This window comes from Canis lupus, chromosome 9 (assembly GCF_003254725.2).
Source record: "Canis lupus dingo isolate Sandy chromosome 9, ASM325472v2, whole genome shotgun sequence".
NCBI lineage: Eukaryota > Metazoa > Chordata > Mammalia > Carnivora > Canidae > Canis > Canis lupus.
This window is the reverse complement of record NC_064251.1, coordinates 50,395,940-50,412,956: the sequence shown is the minus strand read 5'-3', so window position 1 is coordinate 50,412,956 and position 17,017 is coordinate 50,395,940. Positions and strand designations below refer to the sequence as shown.

General features: G+C 62.0%; 1 protein-coding gene across 8 annotated transcripts in view; it reads right to left on the bottom strand.

Annotated features, from left to right (window-relative positions):
* CCDC187 (coiled-coil domain containing 187) overlaps window positions 1-4,215 on the bottom strand; it is a 37,831-nt gene extending 33,616 nt beyond the window's left edge. For 5 of the 8 annotated variants that reach the window (XM_035720452.2, XM_049114351.1, XM_049114348.1 and 2 more), the window contains exons 1-3: window positions 3,457-3,603; window positions 1,623-2,152; window positions 1,420-1,518 (exon numbers count right to left, since the gene is read on the bottom strand). In XM_035720452.2, the coding sequence (XP_035576345.2) occupies window positions 1,420-1,518; window positions 1,623-2,152; window positions 3,457-3,521 (694 nt within the window). In that variant the 5' untranslated portion in view covers window positions 3,522-3,603. Of the gene's footprint in view, window positions 1-1,419; window positions 1,519-1,622; window positions 2,153-2,526; window positions 3,005-3,456; window positions 3,620-3,976 lie in introns of those variants that run through there. The other 3 variants (XM_049114346.1, XM_049114350.1, XM_049114349.1) reach the window with 3 other exon arrangements.
* Between the last annotated feature and the right edge of the window lie 12,802 nt (window positions 4,216-17,017).

Here is a 17,017-nt window from a genome sequence, read left to right as displayed (position 1 = left end):
GGGGATGGACAGGGGGATGGCTACACAACAAGTTGGATGCCCTTCATGGCTCTGGACTGTGCACTTACAAGAGGTTAAGATGGTAAATCTTATGTGTATCTTGCCATAATTAAAAAAAAAAAAAAAGACCTGGCCCCGCCCCACGCCTGCTTCCAGAGAGACATGACAAGAGCTGGTGACTGATGACAGCAGATGCTGAGTCCCTGAGGGACCAATGGCCAAGTCCTGACCTTGGTGAGGAGCCAGAGGGGCCTCTGTGGGGTGGGGGTGGTCGGGGAGCTGGAGCCATTGGGGTCCCCGCGGATGGAGGGGGAGAAAGGGTGATCGCTGTGAGCCTGAGCCAGCCTGGGTACCAGGCCATGGGGAGCTACTGTAGCTACGGGCAGGCCACAGTGGACTTGTCCCCCTGGCTTTGACCTACAGGCCCCTTGGCCCTGGCCTCACATATCCAGCTGGGATGGGCTAGTGCCCAGGGAGTCCCAAATCATATATTGGCTAACCTCCACCCAACCCTGGCCACCCTGGTGCCCCTGCGCCCATCCCAGGCCTCTGTGCTAAGGAGCCCAGGAGCCTTGGGCATCCCAGGGCCGCTGGACTTCTGCCCCTGAACCCGTCTCCCTGCCCCACTCTAGGGCCTCCAAAACCTTGCTGGAATGAGGCTGCCTGTCTGCAATAGAGGGATGTCCCTCTCCCTGCTCCCCACTCCCCATCCTGCACACAGCACCAGTGACCAAAGCCCAAACCTGCTGGGGGGCCCTGCTCAAAACCCTCCAAGGTGGTTCCTGGTTCCCATGGCCAGCAGTGCAATCCAGACTCGTTAAATTAAATGCTCCTGGCCCTTGGCCTCCCAGAGGGGTCCTGTCTGTCCCTCCATCCTCATCCCTGCTATCAGTCAAATGGGAGTGAACCAAAACCTTCTCTTGGCCCCTGGAGCCTTCGCACTTGCAAGAAGTCTGCATACCTAGTACGGACCCCCCAGCATCTCTCAGGCAAGGTTGGGCCATCTTTGGGACAGGCTGGCAGTGCCTCCTGCCTGCACGATGGACCCTGAAGCCCAGGGAGGGCTTAGCCATCCCCTGTGGCTGATAGGTGACCGTGCAGGCTAGATGTCACCTAGTCTGTGCAGGAGACCCCTGCACTTTGAGCCCTGGCCTGCCTCGCAGCACCTGCCTGCGTTCCTTCCCTGGGTGGACGCAGGGCTTTAGAGACCGTGTTCCAGAGGGTGGCAGGCTGGGTCCCCATCTATGCTTGGCCCCTCTGTGGCGGGGCCCCCTTTAGTGTCCTCATCTGGGCGGGATAAAAATAGAGCCAGTCCCCCAGGGAGGGAGAGAGGCCGCAGGATCCAGGACTGTGCTGCCCTGACCACCTCCTGCGTGTCCAGGCGGGGCTGCCAGGATGGCCAGCTGGGCTGCCCCTCACCTGAGGCCTGGCGCTGGGGAATCCTCGAGGGCTCTCGCCCCCGGCCAGGAATTGCCTTGTCTTCCACTCCACACAGAGCCACACTCGGGGTGCCTAAGCCTGCAGAGGAGGGACAGGGGGGCATCATGAGGACGGGTCTCATGGAGAATATTCAGGACAAAGTCCCCATTCGGCAGCCACTCAACAGTCTTCAAACAGAGCACCTTTGGCGGAGGACCTGAGCCTGACGGTGTCCCATGGGGCTGCAGAGGGGGTCGTCAGCTTCCTGGCCTTCCTCCGAGGGTCTGCCTTGGGGGCTCCACAGAGGCGTGAGGTGCTGGACCGTGTGGAGGTGCCCAGGGAGGCGCAGCTGGCCTGCCACTGTGCCTGGGCCCGGATCCTGTCCCTCAGCTGCTCCAGCCTCGGGTTGCTCTCTCTGGCTGGCCGCCAGGGCCCCAGCACCTGCGGGGGCTTCTCCTTCCAGGGTCTGGGGGGAGATGTGCAGGACTCATGGCCCCCAGAGGAGCCAGAGAGGCGGCCCGATGACACCGAGCTGTCCCCATCCTTGGCCTCATCGGCTTCGGACCACACTGGGTAGCTGCAGGCCTTCCCTTGGGGGCCTGGCTGCTCGATGTAGTCGGACCAGGCCACATGGGTAGCTCCCCGCAGGTCACCTGGCTGCTGGGAGGGCCTGGGCCACCTCAGGGCAGCCATGACCTCATCCTCAGACACAGGCGGACAGAGTCCAGATTCCCTGCGGAGAGAGAAGTGGACCAGCCAGTCTGGTGCGGAGTCTCGGCCGTGCTGAGCAGAGCATTTCAGGCTGGGCGCTGTGCCCCCTACCCGGCCCAGGAGCCCGCCCTGCTCCCTCACTCTCCTGTGTCAGAATGCCCACAACTGTATGCCCACAACAGAATGCCCACAACTGTATGTCCAGTCAGCTGGACAGTCCCTTGAGTTGCCGCCTGGAGACTTTGAGGCAGGCACCTGATCGGCCCAGTTTACAGAGGGGGGGTTGGGCTCTGGAGAGGGCAGGCAGCAGGAGCAGTCTGGCCCCCAAGTTCTCCACCCTCATGCTGGCCCGGCCGCCCACCTGGGGAAGGAGGCTGCCCCTCACAGTGCCCTCACCTGGCCTAGTGCGTGGATACAGACACCTAAGTCAGCACGGACACTACCCGGGCTTGGCTGTAGCCCTTCAGATGGCAGATCTGCCCTGGGCCCCGAGGGAGAGTGGACAGCACCTCTGGATATTTTTGGGGTGGGACTGGTTCATTTCTCTGAGGCCGGCGGGCAGCATCCCTGTGACCAAGGTCAACATGGCCACAGGGCCAGGTGGAGGGCAGAGCCCAGTGACCCCACCTGCCCTGGGTCAGCTGGTGCTGTCACAGAGCAGCCTGCTGGCCTACAGCCTGGCATCCATCCCCCATCAGGCTGGGCTTGCCACTGCCTGCTCCAGGGCTGGCCTCCGCCCGTCCCCCAGCCCACAAAGGAAACCCTCAGGATGGTGGGGGAAACTGGGCTGGCATGGTGTGCTGCCAGGCCCCGGGCTGGATGCAGCCTGGGGGCCTTCCTAACTAGCTGTCCTTCAGCAGGGTGGGAGAGAATGCTGGGTAGCCTGTGACAGCATAATAACCCTTGTCACTCAGCGACAGAGCTCCTGCCGGGGCCATGGGCAGGCACACGCCTCCTCCCAGGGCACTGGAGCCAGTAGCTGTGTGTGGGTGGTGAGCGCACTGACCAGGACTAGGGGCCCTGGCGCAGGAGCCAGGAGCCAGGAGCCAGGAGCCAGACCGAGACACGGCCCCAGCAGCCAGATGAGAGGCTCCATGCTCCAGCCTGACACTGCCCAGGAACCACTGCCCAGGCCACTACCCCCGGCTTCTCAGGGTTGGTCAGAGAAGCAGGCCGTGGCTGCTCAGCTCTCCCTGCTGCATGCTCGGGACACCATGTTGCCCACAGACGTAGTAGCTGACAATGCCTGAGCCCCAGGAGCCCCAGGAGCCCCAGGCCTGCTTCCTTGGCCCTGCAGTTCCAGGAGAGCCCCCCAGGCTGTCCCACCTGCAGTGGGCCTCCCGTTGCCTTCTTACCGACCCTCGCTGGGCAGTGTGGGGTGGGTAGGACATGCACTGTGAAGTCAGCTGGCTCTGAGCTTGGCATGGTCCCCTGAGGAGGAGAGCTGGTTCAAATCCCCACTCTGCCCCTAGCCGGCTGAGTAACCTTGGGTGACTGGAGACCCCACCCTGCCCCTGCCTCTGGGTATTGTGAGCTTCTGGTGAGTTCACTTCAGCAGGAGGGCACTAAGCAGTGCGGCCCATGTTCATGGGCAGTGGGATGGCCAAACTGGCCATGGACACTTAGTTTTCAGGATGCCCCGGAGAGAGGGGGTCTGCAACCAAAGACCTCCTCATTTCAGGCAGGATGGAGAGCCTCCTTGAAGCGCCAGGGGTGCCTGTAGACGGCTGCCACCAGACATGGCACGAGGCAGGGCTCTGAGCCCCACAGGGCCCTGGTCACAGTGGCCATGGCCCTAAGTTCAGTCACCAGCAGGAGAGAGGAGCCACTGCAGGGTCAGGCCCACCTGGAAGGTGAGGTGCTCCCTCTTCTAATCCACCCAGCCTCTCCTGTAGCGGGGACATGGGTGCCTCAGGCCACGGAGCCAGCAGGACCCCAAGTCCAGCCTTGAGCTCCAGGGTCCTTGGCCACACCAGGGAGCCTGGACTGATGACCTGCCTCTGCAGCTTGGTTCCCCTGCTGGTGGCTCCAAGGCCACCACTCAGCTCAGCTTCGTCCGCCTGGCTGGGAGTCCCGCCCTGCCCTGGCCTGCTTGCTCCACGGTGTGCCCAAATTGAAGCAGGTTCCGCCCCTGGCTCTCTTTACAATGTCTGCGTGTTAGGGAGGGGTTGGTGTCACAGAGGGCTGACCCGGGGTGGCACAGGGAGCCCCAGGAATTTGGGAGAGTGGCAAGGCACACGCATGTTCCTGGGACATGTGGGGGATACCCGGGGCCTGCACACAGCCTCTGCTCCACAGGTCCTGGGGGACAGCTCCAGGCAGGGGGTGACCACGGTGTCCCCCACACCACCCGTAGAGGCTGGACAGCCAAGGAGACTCCCAGAGGCAGTTCAGCCTCCTCTCGCTCACATAGAGCCCCTCCATGCTGGAGCAGAAGCCCCCCAGCCTCACCGAAGGACCCCACTGTCACTGTGACCCCAGGACCTTTCTTGAAGGGCCCCCCTCATCAGCTGAGGTCCTGGGGGGTGCTCTCCCCAGCAACCTCCTGACTTTCTGGCCCTGCTCTCTAAAGGGCAGAGGAAGAGGGTCATTCTGAGCAGCATTGGTGGGAACCAAGTGCCCCTCTCTCCTGGAAGACGGCCTGGTGACCCCTGCTTTGCAGAAGCAGGAAAACTGTACAAAGCCGTGGCCGTCTGCAGCCGACCCATAAAAGCAAAATCATGAAACCAGTGCATGTGACATTGTGAAAAACCCCAGCATCACGCCGCCTTCCCCCTCCTCCCGCCCTGCCACCCACTGCCCTTCTCCGTGGGCCTGCTTCACCCCACTGGGGGGCCAGAGAGGCTCTGAATCAGGAGACATGCTAGCCTGCCTGGGCCTCTCCCTGCCCAGGACCAACTCTCCATGGATGCCTGGCCTGCAACTGCCCACTTGGCCCCAGTTCCCCAGCACCTGCTGGGGAAGACCACATCTCTGTGAGCTGGGCCACGGCCGGGCCCCAGCAGCTCTGCTAACCCCATTCGGACCCCGGGGCTCCCCTGGCTGCAGCCCGCACTCCCATCCTCATCACTGTCTGCCTCTTCCCTGGCTCACTACCTATCAATGCCACCCCGCTGTGCCCTGGTCCCCATTCCTCTGCCTTGCCCACTGTGGGGGGGGGGGGACTGAGGGCAGGGGAGCACCCTGTAAGAGCCCCTAACACGGCAGCACCCAATGTGATTTTATCTCCCTGCCCACAGCCCTATGGGAGAAGCTGGCTCCATGTTCAGGGTCCCGGGGTCAGAAGCAGCAGAGTTGGGAAGGCCACAGCGGGGGGTGGGGGGTTCTTCTTGGCCTAAGGCTTCGTGTGAAGAGCAGAGCTCCTGCATGTCCCCCCAGCTGGCACTCACACACGTGGTGGGGAATCTAGCCCCTTGGTGTACCAGGTGCCCACCGCTGACCTCAGACAAGTCATTTGCTCATCAGTAAAGTAGGCAAAGCACTAGCAGTCCCCACTTGAGGTGTTTTTTTTGAGGGTCAGGAGGCACAGGAACCATAAATGCTCACTTGGGGCTGGGCACAGGCAAAGAAAGGAAAGCCTGTGCTCCTCTGCCTCACTTGGGCCCCCTTGAGCCTGGACCACCACCCAGGCCCCCACCCACTGTCCCCATCCATGAGACGCCTGCACAGTGCAGCCAGGAAGTAACAGCTCAGCGGGCTTCTGGCCCTTGCCCCAAGGGCAGGGGGAGGCCGGGTGTGCCTACCCGCAGCTCCCACAGCCCACTGCTCTGTGCCCACACCGCTACTGTCCTGGCCCAGGCACCTGCCAGGCTGCGCTGGGTGGAGGGTGGGGTGGGCGGAACGGGGTGGGGCTCCTCTGGGAGCCAGCAGCAGCTTCTCACCGGCTTGTCCCCAGGGAAGCGAGCCCTAAGCAGACCTGAGCAGGCTTGAGGGACAGTCAGCAGATCGTGAAGGAGAAAGGCCCACCATGCCCATAGGCCCTGGGCCCCAGGGTTTGAGATCAGAGACTTGGCCAGCCACCATAGCTGGCACAGGACTGGCTGTGGATGTGACACCCTCTAGCCACCTGCTCAGATACACCCAGTCAGAGTCTCCAGCTGCACACGCCCTGGCCCCAAGCCCCCAAGCAGCAGGGGCCTGGAGAGGTGGGGTGTAGGGACTTGGAGGTGCAAAAGAAAGCACTTCGGAGGCTGACTCAGGCTGGACCACATCTGGGGAAATGACATGCAATTGACAAGCATCTGGCATACAGGGCCCCGCCGCACAAAAGCACACATCTCCCGTTAGAGACCGCACACAGACACACGCACATGCATGCACACGCATGCACACTGCCCAGGTCTGCAAAGTGGGGCGAGCAGGGCAGGCCAGCCTGGGCTGCTGAGGGCCTTGTGAGGGGGTCTGGCCAGGGCGGTGCCCCCAGCCTCTACCACCCACTTTGCTGCAACAGTGTCTCCACCAGCTGCTCCCCAGAGCTGATGAGCTCCTTGCAGCTGGTGAGGCCCCCAGGGTGGCAGATGTGAGGGCGGGGATGAGGTGACACAAGGCCAGCGATTTGGGAAGACAGTTGGTTGTTGGGAGGAAGGTGCCACCGGGGAGGGCAGCTGGAAGCACCGGTGGGCGAGGCGGGGCAGAGATAAATGGCCAGGCCTCCAGCGGTGGGCTCTGTGGGTGGAGGTGGCTGCGGGCGCAAATGAAATGAAATGAAGCCGCACCTTCACGGCTTCTCAGCTCCACAAACCACCCCAGATACATGGCCAAGACCCGTGGTGCCACAGCCCATGAAACCTGCCACCCAGGGGACCCCAGGGCCACCATCCACTCTTGCCAAGGACTCATGGCCACACCCACGGAGCCAGCAGGGAGCTCTGCCCTCCCCCAGGCCTGCCACCTCCTCATCCCCACCCCTCCCTGCCCTGAACGACTACCCAACTACCCGCAAACCTGCTCGGCCTCCTCCAAGGCCAGTCAGTCATGGAGCTGGCCACCACTGGGGCACCCTGCCTGGGGCCAGGCCCTGCGCCCAGCCCAGTGCATTCCCCAGGTGACCTGGGGCTCCTCCCCACAGCCTGAGAAGAAGGCATTGTAACCTTGCCCACAGTCACACAACACAGAGCAGAGACTTGCCCTTGGCGCCACCTCCTCCAAACCGGGAGCACCAGGGCAGGCCGCACCAGGGCAGGCCGGCAGACTCAGACATGCCCAGAGGCCAAAAGCATCTTCAAACAGCTCAAAACAGTCAACTGGGGGCCACGGCTTTGTGGGGCGCGGCAGGGGTCTCCTTCCACCTGCTGCCTCCACCTGTAGCTCACACACCTTGATGGGAGCCTTCCAGCAGGACAGGACAGCCTGAGGGGCCTGTTGCCTGAGGAGTTGGCTGGATCCCGGCTGAGCGGCCTCATGGTCAGATCACGGCCTTGCCAGGTGGGACCAGTGCAGAACCGCCCATCAGCCCCATTCAGGAGCTGGAAGAGTATTTACCTCCATTGTCCACATGGGGAAACTGAGGGACAGTTCATAGGTGAGAATCTAGCACTGACACCAGAGCCCAGAGGCAGGGCAGCCCGATGGGTGGGGCTCGCGGGCATCATACTCCCAGGGGCAGCCTGGCTTTGCCCTGAGACTCCCCCAAGCCCTCAGAGGGACCCCCAGACAGGAAGACCCCTCCTCAGGAAAGCAGGACAGAAGAGGGATGGCTACCACGTTCATGGAAGAAGGAGAGGTTAACATGCTTCCCACCCTGCCTGTGCCCCCACGGAGCCCTCTCCCCAGGGCCAGGGGCAGGCCAGGTGGGGCTCAGGTAGGGCCCCCCCAGGGTACTCACCAGCTGAAAGCCACGGGCTTCGCTGTCTGTGGGAGGGCGCCGGGCAGCAGCCGCTGGCCAAACACAGGCACTCGGGCACCTGCACCCCCAGGTGTGCAGGAGGTAGGGCAGGAGGCTGACAGGCCCGCCCTGACGTTGCCAGAGAAACCCAGGCGTCCACCAGTGTAGGCTCCTCCTCCAGGCCAGCTTCCTGGAGTCCATGGGGACCGAGACTCACAGGCACATCCAGCCCACTTGGGCAGGGGACACACACCTGGGGCACACTCATCCCCCCTGGGCCCCGTGACATGGGGCAGGGCAGGAGGCAGGAAGGGGGCTCCCTAGTGTGGTCCAGGACCACTCCCTCTCAGCCCTCCACCCCTACTTTCTCTCTGCCCCCTGGGACCCTCCAGCAACCACCAGCAGCGCAGCCTGGCAGCTAGAGCCCCCTGGCCCCTCTAGACACAATGTTGGGGGACACCTAAACAATCCACAGTTTGGAGACAGTGGGGAGCAGTCCATAGAGGGAAATGGGAGGAGGCAGGGCAGCAGGGCAGCTGGGAAGTCCAGCGACCAAACTCAAAACCTGAAAGACTCCTGCCTCCTTGGAGTCAGAGTGGGACCCTTGGCAGCAGAGGTTCAGGAGGGTCTTGGGGGTCCCTGGCAGCACCTGGACACTCACATGGGTCCTTGGGGTCTTGTCTGTGGCTAAGATCTGTGGCCTCATGCACAGTCCTTATCTGAGGTTTTCAACTACGGGTCCTGGTCAATGTGTTGTGGAGGCTGTGCTACGCACACCACCTGCCCAGCTCCAAACTCACACCCGCAGGGGCCGGGGGAGCCTGGGAGTCCTGGGAGCAGGCAGCCCGCCCAGTGCAGGTCAGCGTCCTCCCCGGTGCAGCCCAGGTCAGCTATGGAGGTGATGCCAGCAGGTGGTGCCCTCTCTGTTATGGCCAGAGGAGCTGCCCCCACACTCCTTGTGTCCCTACCACCACCTTACCCCAGGAGGTAGGTCTTTCCCTCCCTCCCCCCCAAAAAAAACTCTACTAGAGTCTCTCTTTTTTGTTTATTTTTATTTTTTGAAAGATTTTATTTATTTATTCATGAGAGACACAGAGACAGAGGCAGAGACATAGGCTCCCTGCAGGGAGCCCAATGTGGGACTCGATCCCAGGAATCTGGGATCACGCCCTGAGCCAAAGGCAGATGGTCAACCGCTGAGCCACCCAGGTATCCCTACTAGAAGTCTCTTCCAGAAGATTCCTCTTGGAGTTCAGGAAATTTGGGTTTGAGGCCAGAGAACCTCGGAGCTCAGGGTTACACCTGCCCTCCCCAGAAGTGGTATGGGTGCAGCAGCTCCTCAGCCCCGGGGCATTGCTTGGCACAGATCCAGGCATCCGGCAAGGCCACCTTGGCCCAGAGCTGGGACTGCCCAGCAAGACCACACTGGAGGTAGCTGCACCCTGAGGCCAGAGGGTCAAGAGGGTGGAGACCCCGCAGCCAGCAGCCTGGTGTGGAGCTGGGTGCGCTGGCAGGGCCCCTCTGCCTAGAGATATCTGGCACCCAGAGGCGGGTGGGTTCAGGGGTGTCAGTTCTGGTACAGATGGGTTGACCCTGTCCACTAATGTCAGAGAAACAGAGGAAGTCCACGTGGCTTGAGGTTTGTCACATGACCCAAGCGAAGACACAACCCTGTTCAAAAGGAAGTCCTAGGGAACAGCTGGGACCCGAGACCGATGCCTGGCCTGGCACTCAGCATAGTGTGGCAAACTGCAAGCATGAGCTGAGTCTGCACCCCCCCAACCCCGCCCGGGCACAAGGCCACGGCTCCACAAGGCCTGCAGAAGACGGAACATCAGAAGCCCACACAGACAGAATCATGCTTGAGCCAGTGGCCGGGGCCCTGTGGGCCCTCCACTGCCCTCACGCTGGGCCACAGAGGGGAGCAGGTACGCCAGGCCAGCTGGGGGAAGGGCGCACTGAGCTGGGCCGCCGGGTAGCTGGGTGTCAGACAGCAGCAGGCACAAACACCAGGTCACTCTCCTTCCGGGATGCGACAGGGCTGGAGGCTGTGGAGATAGGACAGCCTCCCAGGGGAAGAGCTTTGCACCTGGTCCCCCTTTGTGTGCAAGAGAGATGGCGGAAGGGTAGTGGCAAGCGCCCCATGCCCCTCGAGGGTTAGGGACCTAAAAAGGGAAGGAGGTCTGGGTATGGGCCCACAGGGTGGGTGCGGGGCGTGATGGTCTCCCCTGCCCTCAATTTCCTGCCTACCAGTGAGCACCCACTCAGAAGCCACATGAAGCCACTCAGGCATAGCAGCGCCCACCAGCTGGGGTCACGGGCTGCCTCGGCGCTGGCCTGATGGGCAGTGACCAGACTGGCAGAGATGGAGGCCACCTGTGAGCTCTCAGGGACCAAGGTCAGTTCGGCTCACACAGTGCTGAGCCTCCTGCTTCAGAAGGGCAGAACTTCCTCCTCACAGGAGTGTGTTCAGGGCATGGGCTGGCCCGTACTGCCCGCGGGGTCCCCCTGGGGTGACAGGACCTCTGACCCTGCCATATGGGACCCCCCCCCTACAACATTGCATCAGACTAGGGACCCGCTTTCTTCAGAGCAGGTGGGGGGTGGCCCTGTCCACAGGTGCCTTGGCGGCACTCAGTCCAGCTAGGCTGCCACCTCCAGGGAGGGCACAGCCGCAGGCGTGAGCCGGGCCAGACCCCGCGAGAAGAGAGCGCTTCGCTCAGGAGCTCCTCATGGGGCTGCATCCCCAGTGGGAAGAACTGTTGGGTCTGGGGACCAAGGGCTGGAAGCAGGGTCTCACCACTCACCCAGACCCCCATGGGCCTGGCTACCTGGCAGCACTGCTTCTCCCCTACAACCCGACAAGCACTGGTCCCTGATGCATCATGCACCCCAAACTCTGCTTTGGCCTCTCCTTCTGGGGAACCAGCCCTGCAACAAGTGGGGCCAAGATCAAACTGGTCACTCTGACGGACAGGTGGTCGTGGACTCGAAACCTTTGGGGCTGGCCAGACCCTGAGAAGACCCCTCCATTCTTCTGCTTGGGGGTGGAGGTGGAAGGAGCCAGCCCCGTGAGCACCCCACTCCCTGGCTTCCTGCCTCTGTCAGGCAGGGGGCCCTCATGCAGACCTCCTGCTCTGGGGGCACCTCAGAGTCCAGCACCCGCTCTCTGATGCACCTGAGGGTGGCCCCCTCTCCCATCTGCTGCATCTTTATGAGCTTGTGACTCCACAGAGAAGCTTGTTACTGTCCTAACAGTCCTTCCAAGGGGATCAAAAGTAAATGCAGGGCAGCCCCGGTGGTGCAGCGGTTTGGTGCCGCCTGCAGCCTGGGGTGTGATCCTGGAGACCTGGGATCGAGTCCCACATTGGGCTCCCTGCATGGAGCCTGCTTCTCCCTCTGCCTGTGTCTCTGCCTCTCTCTGTGTCTATGAATAAATAAATAAATAATCTTTTTTTTTTTTTAAAGTAAACGCACATGGTGGGTTTGACTCCAGTGAGTCGTTTCCCTAATTTCCCAATCAGCCTGGCTCTGAGCTCTGACCAGTCCTGCGGGGAGAGGAAGCCTGGGGTCCTGTGTCCAGGGAGGGAGGCTGAGGACCTGTCTCTTCCTCCTTCCTGCTGCCTCCCTTCTTGGCTGTTCTGGGCCAGATGCTCAGACGCTCTTTGGGGAAATGTCTGTGCTCCCACCTGGGGAGGTTTGTGATTTGAAGGACCAGGGTGATAGGATTCCAGATGTTTGGGGACTGGGGATTCCCAAGGGCCTCACGTGGATGCTCCAGGTGGAGGAGGGCATGCAGGATCCTGGTGCCCAGCGTCTCCAGCATCCGCCCCCACCCCCCACCCCACTGGAGGATTTGGAAATGAGGGGAAGGACCCGCTGTCCTCTTCCTGGGGCACCTGGAAAGAATCAAGCTGTGAAAACAGCCCGGCCCTGAGGCTACAGGGGGCTGGAGAGAAGGTGGCTTGGCTGAGCTCTGGCAGAGCCAGTGGGAGGAGGGCCCTTCCACCCCCCCCCCCACCGCAGGATGCAGGGTTTCCATGGCAACCATAGCTGCCTAGGCTGGGAACCGCTGGGCAGAGGCTCAGGGAACAGACCCCGTGTGCAAGGGTGAGGGTGGGTGGGGACCAGGAGGAGGTGTGGTTCCCCTCCCCTGCTCTCCCTGGGCTTCCTCGCCACTGCTGGACACAGATGGACATTGCAGGGGGACCCCTCTCGGTGGCCTTCCCGGTGGCCTGCAGCAAGTCCAGGCATAGGTGTTGCTGGCACAGGCAGGGGTGCTTGGTGCTTCTTGAGACGACCTGCGGCCATGGCCCCAGGTCCAACTGTGCCCTGGAGAGCTGGCCGCCTCCAGGCTCTGCCCCAAGGCCCAGGTCCTCCACAGCTTCCCAGCACTGCGTCCTTGTGCCAGGCGAACTGGGCACAGCATCCTGCCCTCTGCCTCCCTTGAGCACCCCCTTACTGAGTAGTGGCCATGGGTCCTCTGTGTGCCCCTCTGACGCCTCAGCTCCAGGACTCGGCACTGGAGCACTCCCCTCTGGCCTGCCGGCTGCCTGAGGCATGGGTACGGGTGACCGCTTGTGAGGGCAGAGAAAGGGCAGAAACCAAGGTCCTTCTTCCTCCACACCTGGCAGTAGGTGAGGCCTTCAGGGGGTTTGGCTCCCACGGAGGCAGGTGTGAGTGTACATGGGGGGCTCCTGCAGGAGCAAGCAGGCCCCATGGGACCAGGCTTCCTCCAGGCCCTGTGACCACACCCCAGCTGTGGCAGGTGGCACGCAGGTGGTGGGCACCCGGTGCTCAAGGCCAGGACTGGGAGAATGAGGAAGAAGAGGGGAGGGGGCCCCAAGGAAGCCCCTCTTCTGGGCCCAGAACCCTGGGGATTCCTCCGGTTCTGGCCACCCTCCCAGGTTCCCAGCTAGCAGGCCAGCCCAGTCCTTCAGCCCGGTGGCCTCAGAGGCCCCCAGGCCCCCTCTGGTCCTGCTGCCAAATGGAGCACCTGTGCCAGAGACACAGGCAAACCCCGAGCCCACTGGCCCCACACACAAAGTCTGTGCCCGAGGAGGCAGGAGGGGGTCAGACCAGGGGTCAGGCCAGGGAGGCTGGAGGTCAGAGCAGGAGCAAGCTTCATGGTGACAGCTGTCCCTTGCAGGCTGTGTGATATGTCCTAGGCCCATGCCAAGAGCTTTGCGGGCAGGACTTTATCCTCCAGGCTCCGTTGGTTGAAGAGAGACTCCAGGTGGGGCTGGGGCCCCTGTTTGTCAGTAGCTGAGCTAGGCCTGGGCCTACTTCCTGGCTTGTCCCCTGCTCTGGTGGCCATATGGGCTGGGCCTGCAGTGTCCCAAGCCCCACACCATCCCTGCATTCTGAACAGCCAGGGTCCCCACGGAGAGAGGTTTTCTCACGGACCCATGAGTGTCTGTGTGGCGGCCCTGCTGAAGGAGTTGCAGGAAGGGATAGGGGCCCTACTGGCTTCCACGAGACAAAGGGGAAAAGGAGGGAGCAGCGGGGTGTCCACTGCGAGGGCCTGGTTGAGGAGCCAGGTCAGGTCCAGGGATGAATGTCACACAGTCCCACCCCAGTCGTGTCTGCGCAAACCTTTCTGAGATGCCTGGGTGGCGCTCACGAGATAATGTTACGTGACCACAAGGCCACAAATCTACGAGCCTTACATGACTCGACTCATGTGACAACCGTTGTAAGTAAACACAGGGGAGTGAGTGTAGCGTGGAAAATGGGTTCCCCAGAAGACACTGCCCGCCCCCCAGAGCTGTAAGCATGACCAGCTTTGGGAAGAAGGGTCTTTGCAGATGTCATTACATAAGGAACCCCAAGGGGAGACCGTTCTGGAGTCGGTGGCGCTGCATTGATGGCCAGTCCTTCCAGAGGAGAAGGGGACGGGCCAGCTGAGGTCAGAGCAGAGGTGGAGGGGCGCCCAGGGCCCTAGGCGCTGGTCAAGCAGAGGGGACACTCCCCTGGAGCCTCGGGAGGAAGGGTGGCCTGCGATGTCTCAACTGTTGCAGCCTGTTCAGAACTAGAGAGAACACGGTGCTCATTTAATCTTCCCCGTGTGTGGTCTCTCATTGGCACAGTAGCCCCAGGAGATAAGCACAGACGACCTTGCCCCATCTCAGGGGGGTTTGGTGAGCACTTGCTGTACCTCACTCACTTCCTCCCACATTCACCACCCCGTGGCCACCTGGGATGAGCGCCAGAGAGTCAGGGAGCCTGCCAAGGTGGCAGGGCAGGAGGGTTGGGGGTGGACATGACACAGGCATGTCGGCGGCAGTCCTGGAATGGGGAGCTAAGGGCAGAGAATCCGAAAAAGGGGTTTGCCATTGGTGGCTTCCTTGGATTTCTTTGGGGCAGGAAGTTGGCTTACCTAATTCTGTACAATTTGGGCTCATGTGAAGACTCCCCCTCCCAGCACACACCACAGTGGGAACCCCAGACTCTCCCCTGCAAGTGTCAGCCTCCCTCTCTCGCTATCTCTCTGTCTCTGTGTGTCTGTGTCTCCCTATCTCTCTGCATCACCCATCTGCCAGGCCCACCGGGCGGGGCGGCGGGTGTGCAGACAGGCAGGGCAGGGTTTCTACCACGGAAGCTGAGGCTAAGCTCCCCCAGACCAACCTGCTATGGTCCAGCCTCATGGGGCCCCAGGGGTGTGAGCAGGCTGCAGCCGCCAGCCAGGGAAACAGGAATGCTGGGTGGCCAGGTGTTGGGGATGATGTGGCTGGTGGCTGGCTTCCCTTGGACCTCCAGCTATTTCCTGGGCCCACAGTCTCCCAGGGAGGCACTCAGCCCCCGAGGGCGGGTGGGCAGACCGTTTCCTGCCAGCTCCCTGAGCCATGTGCTCGCGGATCCATTCACCTGCCCCGCAGACACCACTGTCCAAGGACTTTTGAGGCCCTGAGGAAATGGCTGTGGGGTGACCCATCGGGGCCTCGCAGGCTATGGGGGGCCTCACCCTGCAACCTTACAGGAGAATAAGTTACTTCCCAGAGTAATGAGGTTATCCAGGATGCAGTAAACCTGAGTGATCTTACTTAAGCAGGTGCATGCACTCACGGTTCCTCTCTCTTTCTCTCTCTCCCTCCCGTCCTTGTCCACCTTTTCCCTACTCAGTTGGGGATGCATGGCACAGGTTGGCCAGGAGTCTTCAAGTTCGCTTTGGGCTTGGCTGCTGTGCTGGTGGCTCTGGTAGTGCTCCCAGCCCCCACCGGGCCCTGCAGGAGCAGCCCTGCTGGAGAGGTGGGAGTGCAGGGGGGGAGGGGGGGAGGGAGGCCACAGGCCAGGAGCTGCCATGCTGGCCAAGGGGACACCCCAGTCTACCCCTGGCCTCAGTACATGCCTGGGTGGGCCTTAGAAGTTGCATGCCCTGCTGGAGCTCATGGGCCCATCTTTTGTCCCTAGGATGTCTCCAGGCAGCCTGGCTGCCACCTCCTGCTGGACTGGCCTTCACCCCGGGCCCAGGGGACCTTGAGAGTCCACCACATCTCCCCATTTCCAGAGGCTCAAGAGAGCCCTGCAACTGTCCCCTGTCTCTCCTGCCAGGCCTGTCCAGGGGATAGATCAAGAGAGGAGTGAGTCAGGAAACCAGGGTGACGTCAGCTCCCTGGCAGCCCAGTCTGGAGACCTGGGACACCAGGGCTCCATCTGTTCACCTTACAACAGGATGGGCGTGCCGATAAGGCTGGATGCCAGGGAAGGCTGAGTAGGGAAGGGCAGGCATGTGGCAGGTGCCTTCAGGTAGAGGTGACACCGTTGACTTCCTACAGGGCTCTGGGCATGCTGGCACTAAACCCTGGTCCTCCGAAAGCAGCGTGTCGGCCCTCCAGAGGTGGTGCCTCCTGGACCCGGCCCAGCACCATTGTCTGTGTCTACGTGTCGCATTCCTTCCAAGGATGTATCTGGTCTGGAAATTGCTTTTCTTCCCTCTAAGGCTCCTCTGGGAATGAGGCCCATTAGGGATGGATGGAGGGGGCGTGCTTGTGGCCTCCCATGGGAGCCCTCTGTCGGCTGGTGCACCAATGTCCCAAAGTGGGGAGGCAGTTAGTTACATGGCAGAATGTAAAGAGGTGCTTCCACCCTCCTGCCCCCGGGGAGGCTGGGAGGAGGGAGAAGCAGCTGGGGAGGGAGAGCAGAGTAAATGGAGGAAGGCCGGGTGCAGCGCCAGTAGGCCGCAGTGGTGATGGAAGGCTGGTACCCTCCAGGAGCTCCTCCTGGCCCAGACTGTCACCCAGGAGCCCCCTGCTCTCCGAGGACCAGGGATGTGCTCGTTCTCACAGGTGGGGGCTGTGTGGGCAATATACGTTGGGCCTGTCACCTGGTGCCAGTCCTCATCATGCTCCACCTCCCTGCATGGGTTCTCTGGGCAGGAGGGAGTCAAGTCTCCATGACACATCTCCAACAGTGCAGGTGCTGTCCCGATCCAGCCAGGACCCAGGAGCACCAGCAGGGCCCAGTGGGGACCAGGCACAATGCACAGGCAGACTGGCCCCAACGCTGGCCCTCCCCGAGTTCTTACTGCATACCAGGAACGGTGACCAGCACTATCCAGACCCCAAGAGCCTTCAGGGTCCCTGTGGGATGGAGTCACTGAACCCTATCCACAGGTGGCAGAACCAAGGCTCAGAGAGGGAGAGCAGCTTGCAGCAGGTCACCCGGTGCCAGGGGCAGGGGTGGCCCCTGTCCCGCCTCGCCTGCCAGCCTGAGCCATTGGCCCACTCACCGCACTGCACCCCCAGAAGGTTCCAGCTCCTCCTGGGAAGCTGTGATATAAAGCGGAGACTCTTCCAGCCCAGGGACCCTGGCTCCCTAGGCTCCCTGTTTCCAGGAAGGAAAACAAGATGCTTTCCCCGTGGTGACAGCTATAGGGCCACATGAGTTTCTCCTTTATTCCGTCATTCATATCATGTCACCATGAGGGCTTTCTTGGCACCAGTCACCTGGCGGCAGACCCAGGGAACCCGTGGGGGCTAGCAGCTGTTGCCTCCCGGGACACTGAGCTCAGTTCTGGCAGAGGCAGGGCCCCAGGCAGCCCTGCCCTTACAATGAGACCGGTTC